The 14,576-nt window shown below is 38.2% G+C and overlaps 1 protein-coding gene and 1 non-coding gene across 7 annotated transcripts in view; both read right to left on the bottom strand.

Annotated features, from left to right (window-relative positions):
• The window catches only part of frmd5a (FERM domain containing 5a), a 46,144-nt gene extending 32,242 nt beyond the window's left edge, over positions 1 to 13,902 (bottom strand). For 3 of the 6 annotated variants that reach the window (XM_020704065.2, XM_078948748.1, XM_078948746.1), the window contains exon 1: positions 13,109 to 13,902. In XM_020704065.2, the coding sequence (XP_020559724.1) occupies positions 13,109 to 13,210 (102 nt within the window). In that variant the 5' untranslated portion in view covers positions 13,211 to 13,902. The remainder of the gene's footprint in view (positions 1 to 13,108) is intronic. The other 3 variants (XM_004070018.5, XM_023955820.2, XM_078948745.1) reach the window with 1 other exon arrangement.
• A 335-nt stretch (positions 13,903 to 14,237) lies between these two features.
• Positions 14,238 to 14,309, bottom strand: trnah-gug (transfer RNA histidin (anticodon GUG)). The gene has a single exon. It is a non-coding gene; the product is annotated as a tRNA-His (tRNA).
• Positions 14,310 to 14,576: the final 267 nt, after the last annotated feature.

Genomic DNA, 14,576 nt, shown 5'->3' with positions numbered 1-14,576 from the left:
GAACGATTTTAACATAAGTAGGTCTAATTTCTGAATATAAATAGAAGCCCATCGAGACGACTGTTTTTGTGAATTTGGGCTATACAAATGAAATTGAATTGAATATAAATAGCAAATACCACAGAAAACAAGGGTCTGACTACTGCTTGCCTGGTCATTAGCCAAAGTAGTGATACATTAATTTACTTTCAAAAGTGAGAATAAAATCCAAAAGCTGCCTAAAACAACTTTGAGTCTCTTCATTTTTAAGAGTTTCCAGTCACTAACATTTAGAAAAAGCTTTTACAGAAGTTATCTAATATTACTTAGCTAAAAGAGTCATGTGGCTCAACACAGAGCTTGGCTGAGCCATTAAATTTGTTAATGCACATGCATTATGGGCATAAAAGAGGTGGGTGTGATAGCCTCTGAGCAGTCTTGTGGTGGAGATTCAATGTTGACCAGAATGCCAAAACCACTATGCCTCCATCTGATACGAAAAAAATGACAAGTTATGGTTTCATGAGGTATAAAACCATGAGAGTCACCACGTTGCAACTTCTCACTCCAGCCGTACACAGGCAGATGGTCGTCGCCTTAAGTCTGGATGTCTCCTCTTTAAAAAAAAAAAAATTACATTTGCTCTGCAGTGTCACTATTTTTGCAAACTCGATGGTTTTCATCTTTTACAAGTGCCCAGACATCATATGTTATAACTTAGTATGGCCCTGTATGATAAAAGGCTTATTAAAAATGCCACTTGTGTAAAGCTGTCCTTAATGTAAATCATTTATGAAGCAAAATAACCAATAACTCCCTCAATCTCAACTGCATATCTGAATTACCTGCAACAGGTTGCAACAGACTGGATCAGCAGCAGATATCGATAACAGTGTGGTGTATTTAGGTTTTGGGCATTTAGCTCTTTCCAATTTCTTCCTTAGGTATATTAGAAAATAGACGAGACAATAGAATCTGATAAATTAAGGCTTGCTATGATGCAAAAAAAAAAGAGAGCAGGACTTTGATCAGCATTAGTCACATTGGGGATCCGGCACAAAACAGCTCTGCCGATTGCCTTACATGACCATAAGACTACCTCCTTACACTGGGCAGGGCAGTAAACAAATGCTGGTGTGAGATCTATCCACATGCAAAGGTAATAAACAGGCGTCTTTATTGAAGACAACACTCCTGCTGGTACAAAAAACACAGATGTTTGCAGTGTATGACGTATTCAGTGAAAAACTGACTGTCACAGAAGAAACACAGCCTGACCACTGGGGGATAATTAAAACAGATTTTGCAGAAGAGAATAACCTTGGCAAAAACCCAACAACTATTATTTTTCTCCGCTTTGATATGAAGCGCTAAATCTTCAAACCTCTATGAAAATTTCAATAAAACAAAAATGCAGATTTCTGCTGAATGTGCTTTAGTGTTATTAGCTTAGTTGCATTTTTTTTAAACTTGTTATTACTTTATAAGCAGTATCTAGCCATATTTTCATGACATTCTACTTTTAGTGCTGAACGGCCAGCCCATAAGTGCCTCCTTCTTTTTGTATTTTTCACTCAGTTCACACTGAGTGAACCGAGTATAGGGGCAAAATAAAAAGGCATAATTAATACAAGCTACAAAGGTGGGGCATCAAATACTTAGTATTATCTAGTGGATTGTTTCCTTTCTAAATCTTTCCTTCCAAAGTTATTCAAGAATCACGATGACCAGTTTACTCAGGGAAAGTGGCAAAAACATGCAATAAACTGAACTTCCTATGGAGCATAATAATGTTAAAACTACAGATGTATCCAGTCTGAGTTGTTGGTGTTAGATCAGTAGAAGATACAAAGAGAGCATTTTGCAAATGATGGCAAAAATGGCAAAAACACCCACCAGCAGTGACTGTCTTTACAGTAGTTTCACTGTTGCATGCCTAAACCAATAAACATGTGCAGAAAACCCAAATCTTTATTAATAAAAAATGCACTGACACTTCTAAATATTTAAAGAAACTTCTGGTCTTTGTTTGTGAAACACTTTGTAGTGTCAAACTTCATCACAAAATCTTTAAGTCCAGTGACAGAACACAGTGTGCTTCTACTTCATAAAATACATTTTGCAAATAGTTTTTAGCAGTTGGACATCTGCATATGAAATAAATATATAAAAGGCCATAAATTAAAAATTGTAGCTAAAAAACATCACATCTCTTGATAAAGCAAAACTAATGTGATATATCAATTGTTTTAATTTAAGACCAACTAAAAATGCGTGTATAAATGGTCAAAATGATTACATGCAACATTTTCAATATAAGTAGGTTTTTAACCTTTGCTAACAGTCTTGTGTTGATTTATGTATTTTTTTAATATTACAGTTATTTTGCTTTAAACATGTGTGATTTTGATTTTTCAAAAACAAAACCATTATGAAAGTTATAATGTGGAATGACTCATTTGGCTGATGGTCCACCTGGTCAGTATCACAGATCCAGACCGCTGAATCTTCTCAGATGCTGGTCACGCTGAACGTGTTCATGATTCATTAGCTTGTGGTTTCATGCGGGCAGAGGTGGCGAGACCATCTTCTCTCTGGAGCTTACAGGCTGCACCTGCACTCTAGGAGCAGCTCCAGTTAGCAATGACTATGCTCATCGAAAATTCACAAGGCAAATCAGTTTTCCCCCAGTCCGCCATGTTATTTGTCATTGTGCTAATTTGCAATTTGTGATATTTTGATTCCAACAACTGCAGCACTTGGGCTTGTGGGTAAAGTAGAATTCACCCCTAAAAAGCCTTTTAAACCTGTAAGAATGCATTGATCCACAGAATTCATGAAATATACACTGAATTCTAGTAATAAAAGTATTTACATATATACATGCTTTTTACCTGCATTATTTTAAAAGCAATCAAGTCTGAAAATGCCTTTATTTCACACAATTCACAATTAAATGTAGAAGATATAGGTTTTTGCTCTCAAACAAACCTCGGGCAAACACTAGTTGTTATTCTTTTTAAAGAATTAGCGGTCTGACATGCTGTGTAGCAGTGCAAACAGTGCTTTATTACCCTCAATGCTCCTGTCTCCCACACTTCAGGCAGCAATAAGCTACACAATCCCCATTTGCAAAGAGGGGAGCGCTGCCGTTAGAAAAATCCCCTCCAGATTTAAACATTGCTGCCATACGGCACACCTCTGTCTGAGCACTGAGCCACAACAAAAGCAGAGCTGGCGGCACAGGCTAAACTGTGCTGTTCTTGTCTGGACACAAAAATATTATACAAAAACTATATGATACATTGCTTTTTGGCAAACTAATCAGATACATTTAAAATGTCTGCAATAATTAATAAAAACCTGCAAAATCCTGGAAAGACACAAGAATAGTAGAAGTCAAAAAGCATTAAGGACAATTTTGAGCATTATTTTGGTTCACAGGAAAACGTAATGTTTTTCTTTATCTTTTCTCAACCATGTTTTGTTTCCATTCATTTGTTCAGGACCACCAGTAAGAAATATCTTATGACAAAACAGGAAACAGGGTCATTCAGGAAATATGTAAAAGTAAAAAAAGCTGCTCATTCTGGGATCTACATAGTAAAAAGCTAATAAACATGATGACACTACCAGAGATGTATTCACAGAGAGTACCACATGAGCAGCTGTTAAATCCTGGAGCTGTGTCTCTGCTTGGCCTGAAAACCCATTTTCACTAAACATAGTAGTGCTGTTTTTAAGGCTTACCGCTGTTCTTTTAGTGGTTTCTTGTCCTGGATGTGGGAAGAGCATCCAATTACAACTGCAAATGTTATCAGGCTCAGGATGGAATTTGTGAAGTGAATTGAACATGTGTGTTAATGAGTTTGCTGGAGTGCGAAGGGGTGGAAAAAAAGGAAAGAGAGATTTAAAAATGGGGAGGAGAGATGAGATCCTAATAACTCATCTTCTTCTTGGCATGTTCTCTAACATGTCTTGGCAAAATTAATGAAGCAGAAACAATGAGAATGTTTTTTCTTTCTTTTTTTGGTAGCTACTGCAGTGGGGACAAATGAGATAAACTGAGACAAGCAGTGGTTGTCTGTATGGCTTTACATCCAGATAGGTACTTATCACCTAAAATAAATCAACACACCAAAATGTGGATATTTTATGGTAAAAACTTTCATCAGTAATATTGCAAAGCTCCACCATCGTTCCAGTTTTCATTTAAAGATACTTGCTGAGTTGAGGCAGAAGCTACATGGCTTCCTTTGTTTCAATGCTTTGCATGTTTGTGTGAGGCCAGCCTTTGTCTTGTGTGTGTGTGTGTGTGTGTGTACATCTATCTTCTCTTCAGAGACATGCGTCTCTTGTGACTACTGTGCTAACACACACACACAAAGGGAAAAGGAGGCTGACTGCATGCATGAATAGATGCTAATGTAATCTGCCAAACAGAGCAATAGGGGTTGCCCACAAAATGCATCTGCAATCAATTTTTTAAACGTTTTTTAGACTGTTTGCTTAACTTTACGTTGAACTGAAAGAAAGCAAGATATTGTTCTGCCACTTTTTTTTTAAATAGGGTAAAAAAATGGACAGAGAGAGAGAGAGAAGTCCTATTGCTCGCTTCACAGATTCTCAGCCACAACTGTAGGACGGAAGGTTCTGTTTTCTTTCAACAGAGCACATATTGTGCTTCAAGTGTAAACTCTTCGACTGTGATGCTCAACCTGGTTAAACACTGACTTTTAACCTTCTGCTGCACTGAAGGCACTTTTTTTTTCTTCATTAATATTAAACAGAACATTTCATACAGAAATAAAGTGCTGCAATCCCCCACATTTAATAACATCAAACTAAGAAGTCAATTTTAAGCTGGAATTTTAAAGTATTTTTATATGCAACAAGGTGATAGTTTCAAAACTCATCCTTAGCATCCTAACTAAGGAGCTGCTGGGTAGATACTGAATATTTAAAATCCCACTCCAATCCTCTTTTGATCTAATGTAAGTGGTCTTTTTTATTATGATTATGCCGTTTTTAGCCAGAATAAAAAAAAAACTGTTATTTTCTAGGAGCTGCAGAGCAGCAGGAGTTGATTAGAAAATTACCTCTGAGCTGTGGGGGGGGGACTGTTGGCGTGGAGTAAGCCCTCCCCTCATCTCCGGTCATCCATCTGTTTACGTACTTTCCCGCTATCTTACAGCCCCTTAAAAACCCAACCTAACATTACGGGTGCAACAAAAATGGTGAGAAATGTTGGCGTTACGTTTTGAAACGTTACATTTTTTAAGTTTTGAAATTGAAGACATACACAGATATGGTCATCTACAAGTGGATGAATCAGAATGGAGCGGAGTAGGGAGTTTGTGGCCTGCTGATTCTAGCTTAATCCATTAAAACTGATATAATCTCTGTCCTTGTCTCATTTTTCTATTCTTTTTCATTTCTGCTGTAAGAAAAGTTTATATTAGTTCTAACTGTCCCACTTGGCATGAAGCAAAATTCAGTTTTTACACCATACCTAATCAAAAATGCAACTATTGAGCTCTAAGATTAAATATTAAAAAACAAAACTGGAACATTTGGATGGTGATTCCTAGTTTAAACTTTTTTTTTGCAGATGTTGACTTTAGTGCTTGGAAATTATTATTATAGAATCTGCATATTTTTGTTAAACACATGATTGTTGACTCAAAAATATAGTATACAAGACTCAAGAAAGATGTGTTTCTGGAATTTTTCTTAGTAAACTATTTATTACGCTGCTGCACTTCCAAACTCAGTTTGCATGCTTCACTCCTTTGTTTTATTTATACACAACTTGCTATCAACTGAATTATGAATAAATATACTAATTGTTAGAATATATATCCAATATTATAGATCAAGTCAACAGAATCAACAGACCAAACTATAAAGAAAACATCATGAATCCACTAATGTAAAATTTGTATGTTTTCAAAAAAATTTTTTTTACAGCTGTTTGTATTAACAAAGATAAAAATGATCATATCAAGGTAAAGACACCTGCAACTATACCTTTTAGGTTTATTTGATATTCTAACATGAACAATACAGAAAATCATTACGTTTTTTTTTAACACTTCTGAACAGAAATCAGGATCCTGCAGCAAACCGAAGGTTTGAGGAGGCGACAAATAAAAAAAACACAAGACTCAGAAAAAAGAAAGAGAGATGCAGAAAAAGAAAGGCGGCACAGCAGTCATTAGCTCAAAAAGCACCGCGGTGAGAATGCGTGAAATTAAACTACAAGCCCAACTCTAAAGACGGAGAAGAAGCAGCCCGTGGAGATGAGGAGGGCAGGATGAAAGACCACTGAAAAATAAGTAGGGGGAGGCATGTGTTTCATAAATAATTTCAAAAATGCTTCTTAATGACACATTGCGCTTTAGGGAAACATTTGTGCGTTTTTTCTCCACTCTTCCTAGTTAGCTGATTGGTCAACAGAAAAATGTCATGGCTGTCAGGCCGCATTAACTGGAGCTACACGCCAGCTCAGCACCTAGCCAATGAGCTGATGATACATAAATTGGTATTGATTTCCATCACAAAGCAGCTTTCCCTCCAAGTACGGTGACCAGTCTTTGTTAGTAAAATAAACATGTTTTTTTCTGCAGTTTTCTGTTGTTGTTTACTAAGATTATTAAACTTAACATAGAAAATAGAATTATCTAAAGTAGTAAACTCTTAGGTGTACTGTAATTGTAAACAGGTTTTTGCATCACTGTGCTTGTTTTTTAGCTGGCAGATGTAGAGTGGCCTTGAAATGCATAGAGACAAAAGGCTGGATATCCCATACCCTGAGGCCAAAGACAAACAAGACCTCAATGATTATAAGGGAAGTGAAAAAGAGGACAAACAGAAATCTGTGACTGTGACATTGAGGGATTTGGGGGTGAAATTTGCACTTTAAGGCCACCGTAATAAATTGATTTTGTGCCAAAAATGAGGACATGACAACAAACAAATCCTAATTCTTAAATTCAAAATTTAAATATTTCTAAAATAAACTGCTACATAAATAAAAAAGCACCAAAGAAATAAGTTAAATCTTGTATATTGTTTATGACAAATACAAATGAGGAATCCTCATTATTGTCTCAATAGTTGCAAGCCTTTCACGAGCAGTTTTGTATCCAAACAGATTCATATTAAATAACTCTTTGATGTAACACAATTTTTTAGGTCAGCTTTGAACACTTTTCTTATCTGATTACCTATAAGGCCCCTGAATGTCATTGTGCATTGTGGCAGCTGTTAACATGGGCCATGACAGTATTAAGAGTTTAAGTGGGTAAGTAAATGTAAATGTAGAAATTTTCCCAGCCCAGAGCTGCACTGCACCATGCAAACCCATTTACATGGCTACTGAAGGATGTAAATGTAATCAACAAGCTGTTTGTATGTCCATGGCTGTGGGCTAGGTCTCTTTACAGTGAGACTTGTAATGAGAAGAAAACAGCTCGACTGGTGCCATTTTACTCTCTTCTTCTCTTACAATGGTCACAACTTAGATTTTCACAAGAATTCATGCTTACAGGTGGCGTATAACCTCAGGCCCTCTCTGTCACACAATACATCCTCGACAACACAACAAAGGGCTCAGCAGACTTAACCCAATGCACTGACAGGCCACCTCCTCTTCATCCAACCGAGTACACTCAACACACAAGTGACACTGATGAAGAAGAAACACCCAAACAAGCTCCAAACCCACATTTAGAGTTGAGAACACCCTAAAGGATTGACTTTTATGAGACATAAGAGCTTATACTATTGGGGATGTGTGAGTGTGAACTCATATCTTTCCTTGGGTGTGCTGCAAAAGGGATATGATATCCGGTCCTACACAAAGGTCTTTCATAAATCCCTGTAATGCAATCCAAACAGACATGCATTTCCAAGTATTACCCAGCTAAAGATCAGCGCTGTGTAGAGGCAGCAATAAGACACAAGGGTGACAAATAGAGACTTCTTTCAGAGCAGTCCTTTGCAGCCCTGATATAATATTTCTGTGGTTTCACAGGCAAAGTGACTGATAGAGTGTAAATGGCAAGAAGCTGCTCCCACATATCAAACCCTCACAGAAGTTGCAGGGCTATTCTGACCTCCACTGCTCCCCACAGTGGAATAATCCTGAGTTATGTGCCACAGGTTCACCCAGTCGTGATGCTGCTGCAGACTAAAGGCCTGTTCACACCGGGACGAATTTCGTCGGCGATTTAACGCCTCGTGACTAAACAAAGGGCACCAACGAGAGTGTGCACACCGACGCGAAAAAACGCCACGCGTTAAAGCGTCAAAAAAAAAGAAACGCCTCGGGTTCGTTTTTTTTTTCGACGCGTCGCGTCGAAATCTACTCGACCAATGAGAATGGCGCTTTTGCTCACGTGTCTGGAGCTTCTGAAGTTACAGTAAAACACAACTTGGGGGCGCTCAAACACAAAACTGCCTTGCTGAGCACACATACCAGCGAAGAAGATAGACGCCAAGTAGCGTCTACACTGCCGCGAAGCAATAATGACGGACATTCTAAAATATCCCCGAACCAAGCACCAGTTGGAGCTACTGGTGCTTGAAATATTCATGTTTTCTTTGTTTGATTCTGACAAGCGTGTAAATACTTGCTCTCTTCTTCTGAGTGAAAAGCGACTTTAAGAAGCATAAAGTTGCGCAGCGCCACCTTGTGTACAGGAGTATTTCTGTTTTACATTAAGCGCCATCTAATGTCAGGGAATGAAATTGCATGTTCACTCCACTCATCGTCAGCGAAAATCGCCTGGGTGTGAACACAAAAAACGTGGCGAAAAACGCTGGCGAATAACGCCTGGCGAATATTCGTCCCGGTGTGTACGGGCCTTAATGCTGCTAAATACCAGCAGCACTCCCCTGAGATTATTTCTAATGGAAATTTTCAAACATAGCATCCATTTCAATCAGTTATATGAGACAAATAAAAAGTGTTTTCTTAAAACAAATACCCAAACTAAAACTCTTCTGTTTTCCAATATTGGCTTGTTTTGCAGCCCAACTTGGAGAACAGCCCTTTTTGGTTTTGGCTAAAAATGTGAACTCACACATGATAAAGCTCGTCAGTGTGAGGTGCAAAATGACCATAAACTACAAAAGGTTTGAACATGGTCAATATGATGCCCCCTGAGGCCAGGATACTGACCATAAGTCATAGAGTGAAAATGACTTTTTAAAAGTGACTTAAACCATAAACCTATTAGGGAATTTTAAGCAAAAGACACTCAAGGATTCAGTTTATTTATTAGAAATGGTGTTGTTGTTTTTTGTTTTTTGCAAATGTATTGTATTCCCCCTACTAAAACCACTATTAATCAATGTAAACAGTTATTTTTTTCATGACCTCAGGAACATCTGTCACTGATGCGATGAATGCACCATTTAGCTCATTAAACAGTTGCCCGGCCTTTTTTCTTTTGTTTGTGTTTGATCCGGCTCCAAAGAGTGTGCTAATATCTTTAGTATTATGCTGTTAGTACCAAAATAAAATGCTCATAGAGCTTGACATATATACAAAGTTTTAAGGTAAATGGCACTCATTTAGTCAACTAAAAAGATAAAAGTAAAAAAAAATGCCATACGGATTTTATGAAAGCTGTCTTAATGTGATCTAGATTGTACGATCATTTCTTCTCAACAACAGTCCATAAATTATCTCTCAAGTTCAAATCAGGTGAGTTTGCAGGCCAATAAAGCACAGTAACGGTATGATCATTAAACTGGCTTTTGGTACCTATGTCAGTTTGGGCTGGTGTGTCCCATCCACATCTGGATGGGACAAAAACCAGCATTTTCATACAGCTCCAAGAAGAGAGCAGGATGAAATGCTCTAGAATTTCATCCTCAGTGGATCATGACCAACAGAAGACAGCATTTAGATTTATAAGAGATTGTGGTTGTCTCAGAGAAAACGTAAAAAAAAGGCAAAACAGAAATACACCTGATGCATTGCTCTGCATCCGGGATAGAGATTGTTATCAGCAATATGAGCTGCAATGCTGGTTTAAATAATAAAGTTTTGTAAGGAAAGCAGGCTATAAGAAATGTAAACTACATTGTTAAATTTACAGTAACCAATTTGCCAAATTTCAATGCTGTTTTCTGACTCCTTGATTTGGATGGCTACAGTGTTGGTTCTCTTCTGCAACGCTGCATTAACATGACAGAGCTGAGTGTCCCTGAGAGCAGCAGAGGATTTCAGTCTCTTCCATCAGCCAGCAGCTGGATAAGAACTCTACAGAGCTAAGTAAAAAAATAAGTGCCCACTACTCCACCCTCAAAGTAGGATGAAAATCCCTACAATTCATTAAAGCAAAAAATAAACATAATATAGATGCCATTATGACTTTGTTTAATATAATAAATTAGTTCTTGGTTAATGCTGAAGGCAGAGGCTGAGGTAAATTTGATTCTAGATGCATTAAAAGCTTCAGGGGATTCAGAAAAAAAGATCAGAGAAACAATTCGGCTCTCACAAAGCAGGAGAAGAAAATTTAAAAATAAGCCGGTCCAAAACCTGGCTCTTTCTTTGGAAATGAAAACCCTAATGTTCTAATACAGGGAGGGAAATATGTATTAGCCTTCAAAAGTTTTGTTCACACACACTCTCCCAAAAAAACTCTCGCCTGAATTGATGACACACAGTCAGTCAATCAGTCAGACTCCAAACTCTCCAACATGGGAAAGACTAAAGAGTTTTCAGTGGATTAAAGGGAGATGACTGTAGTCCTGCATAAGACTGGAATGGACTACAAAACCATCAGCAAGAAGCTGGGGGTTTAGGTGACAGCAGTTGTGCAAAAATACAACACAACCATAAATCAACCTAGATCTGTGGACCCAAACAAGATCTCACTTGGTGCGGTTTCCATGATCATGACAATAGTGAGAAATAGCTCTAAAAAAACAGTTAATGAGTTATTTGCAAAGAAGAGTGGCCCAAATTCCTTGTGATTTGTGCAGAAACTTGCTAAAAGAAACCTCTGATCTCTGTGCTGCTACATATTGGTTTTGCCACAAGTCTTCCTGGCAAGAGGGTTCAAATACTTATTTCCCTAAATTAAAAAGGCTAATAAAGTTGATTGCTTAATTTTCTAACTCGGATGAGGACTAGGATGACAGACTGTCGATTTCTTTTTAAGTGGGCAAACCTACCAAATAATGATGCCCTTCAAGTCAGCATCTATTAATTCACAATGTAGCCACTCAGGGGGATTATTTCACTCCAGTTCTGGAACAGGGTTTGACAGGAACAGAATCAGTCCGCCAGACACTCACAGCAGAGCTGGACCACTCTCCCCTTTCACTCCACTCCCCTCCCATCCTTGGTGACATCAGCCACCTGACTCTGCTGCACACAGCTCACCTGCTGACTTCACAGTCCATCTGGCCGTGATCCATCACTTTCTCAGCCTTAAGCAGGAACACAGGTCTGTTTACAACCTGGACACAAAGTCACAGCCCTCCAGCACAATCTTTATGCCCTATGTAGCCATTATTCGTTTTGAAAAGACAAAACAAAGCCTTAGGGAAACAACAGGAATACTTGCATTCATTACCAAATATTTCTGTAATATTACAAATGAAAGGCTGTATTTTTATTTTGTCTACATGTTGCTGCAGAAATTTCCTAGAGGATTCCCTGCCTTTGTTACAAATGGAAGACGCTTATTTTCCTTCTGATTTAAGTGACAGGCCCTCTCACCTCCATTTTTTCATAACATCAGTGTGAAGATAAAACACCAGAATCATCAAAGCACAGTTGATACTGTTGCAAAATCCTGACGACAGTTTAATACGGTGGGTTGATTTTCAAAGCAATGTTTTTTTAGAAGCCAATGTTTTTCATTAAATTCCTCTTTTTAAATAGAAATGAAAATGTTACTCGTGCACATACAAACATTTTGGTCAAAATGTATTTGCATCTGAATTAACATTGCAGCACAATCTGGTTTACATCTTATCAATGTAGACTCTATGTAACTTAGGAAATGTGTGTTTTTTAGGATAACCAATTTGCAGATGTCTTGGGAAATTGAATGACATGAGCACTAAATAACAGCAATTGGTGGCAATTCAAATGAGTACAAGCAAGTAAAAAGCAGGAGAATAAGCTTACATATAAATCATCTGAAAAAAATAATCTTTTAAGCCATGGATTGCAAAATGGTGAAAGTCCCACTCTAATCAGCTTTTGATCTATTTTAAGAGTGTTCCCAGCTGTCTTTTAATTATGATCATTCTGTTTTTAGCCAAAATCTTAAAAACCAGTGTTGTTCTTTTGGACATAGTTTCTGCAGAGCAGCAGGAGTTGATTATAAATTTTCCACCAAGTTGTGGGCGGACCGCTGGTGTGAAGTAAGCCTGCCCCCATTTCCCATCATCCCTTTGTTTAGACTCTTTCCCGCTAGCTTTTAGCCCCTTACAACCCCAAACTAACATTAAATGTAACAAAAATGGCGAGCAATATTGGAGCCAGTCGTATAGTTTTGAGCCGGAAGACAACTCAGACAATGAAATCGAAGACAGGGTCTCCTTGACTGTAAGAAAACAAATCAGAGTGGAACTTGCGGGTTGCCATAGTAAGTTATACGTCACATCTACAGCCTTTTTTCAGAGGCTTTTCTGTCTGCTCCTGATTCACAAAGAATTGAATAAAGATATACTCAAAAAATGCTATTTTAAGTTTAATTTTCTGAAATGGCATCCACTATCAGAAAAAGGCCACAGGAAAATGGTACAAAAAACATTAATTTTATCGCAGTGGGTCTTAACTTCTAGGATATGCAAATAAACTTATGATCAAACCTAACCAAACTTTAAAGGAAAAATATAATTGATATGTTGTGAAAGATATATATATATATATATATATATATATATATATATATATATATATATATATATATATATATATATATATATATATATATATAAATCTACATATGTCTGGGTATCTGCTGACTTGCATTCAGATCTTCTCAAACTCCTGCTTTTCTGTTTAAAAGATCACACACAATTCTATTGCAGCAGGATTCGCCTCCCTTCGTTCGCGGAGTGCATGAGCAGTGGTCGACAGGTGACTAACCTGAATGGTGCACGTATATTCCGTATCGTCCAGAAGTCTGACCGTGCAGTTGTATTCCCTCTCCAGGTTTCTGATGCTTCCACTCATAAATCGGCTCAACATCTTCTTCTCGAGAGAAGCGCCTCTCTCTGCGCCTACAGGACCAGAACAATAAACTCATCAGCAGCGTGCGAGTGCATGTCACATCGACCGCCTTCTGTTCTTCGCTCCAGTAGACGAGCCGCGAGCACGGATTCGGCCCCCCAGGCGTGCGCCATTGTTGTCCTGTCAAGTTTTCGCGTCGTGGGTCCGTTTGGGGAGTGTGATGATGCCAGCATCCAGGTCTAGCGCGGGGCTCGGCGACGCTGCTATCTTTGGTGAAGAGCAGGATTCTCTCTCACCATTCACCGCTGCAACTTGAGAAGGTGGGCGGGTTCCGGTGAAAACTGACGTCAAAGCGAACCTATGGGAGTGCGAGGCGTTTTTTCCCACGATTCTTTCTCCAGACTTTTTTAAGCAAAATGCCGGTTCATGTATTAGAAGATCTCTCCAGAAAAGTCTATACATGATCCCAGCTTAAATTGCAGATGTGCTATTCTTTCTTTTCTTTGGTAGATTAGCGCGCGGTCTATAGACTGCGGCTAGTCTGCAGCTCACCGCTCCCCCCCAGAGGATGGGTCAAAATGCAGAGAAGAATTTCCCCATTGTGGGATAAATAAAGTATCAATTAGATTATAAATTCTGAGGATTTGCGAGTGTGACCTAAAAAGCTATGGACTTTCCAAGGACTTCATTCGTCTATGTCATTGCAATGTAATAGTATTAGAATGCCACAGGCAGGTCAACGACGGACATTACTCTTGTAGAATTTTTTTTTTTTAATATGACAGAAGGTCCTATTTTACTAAGACAAAACACAGACGACGACATAACACTTATTTCATGGTGATAAACTGGAAGTCTGGCGTGAATATAGCAAAATACAATGATAAACAAGCCATAAATTAGAGACAGACGAAATGTTTCACAATGCCATGTTTTTTATCATCTTAAAATTTACATTATATATGTATCTTGCACAAAAACAACCAGTTGCTCCTGATTTAAAATACATTGAAAACAAAATTCTACCCCACGTTAGATTCACCCTTGCCGTGACCCGGATTCGAACCGGGGTTGCTGCGGCCACAACGCAGAGTACTAACCACTATACGATCACGGCGAGCTACTCCGGGGAATGGGCAGAACGGCCAAATTTGCAGGTATAACCAAGCAAAGCTAATATATGTGATGCTTGTTTTGAGTTTAGCCATAGAAGCCATAGTTCACTGTCTATTTGATATAATTCAACTTTTTACGTTTTTTTTTTTAAATAGTAATGTAAATGATCAGTGATTCATTTGCGAAAATTGTGCTTACCTTTACATAATAAACCTGTTTGGTACGGAGGAATATTGATGACATGGTAAAATACCAGCTCCTAATGGGG

Source organism: Oryzias latipes, chromosome 6, assembly GCF_053564925.1.
Source record: "Oryzias latipes strain Hd-rR chromosome 6, Olatipes_Hd-rR_3.1".
Taxonomy (NCBI): domain Eukaryota; kingdom Metazoa; phylum Chordata; class Actinopteri; order Beloniformes; family Adrianichthyidae; genus Oryzias; species Oryzias latipes.
Note: the sequence above shows the minus strand (reverse complement) of the source record. Positions and strands in the feature narration are given on the sequence as shown.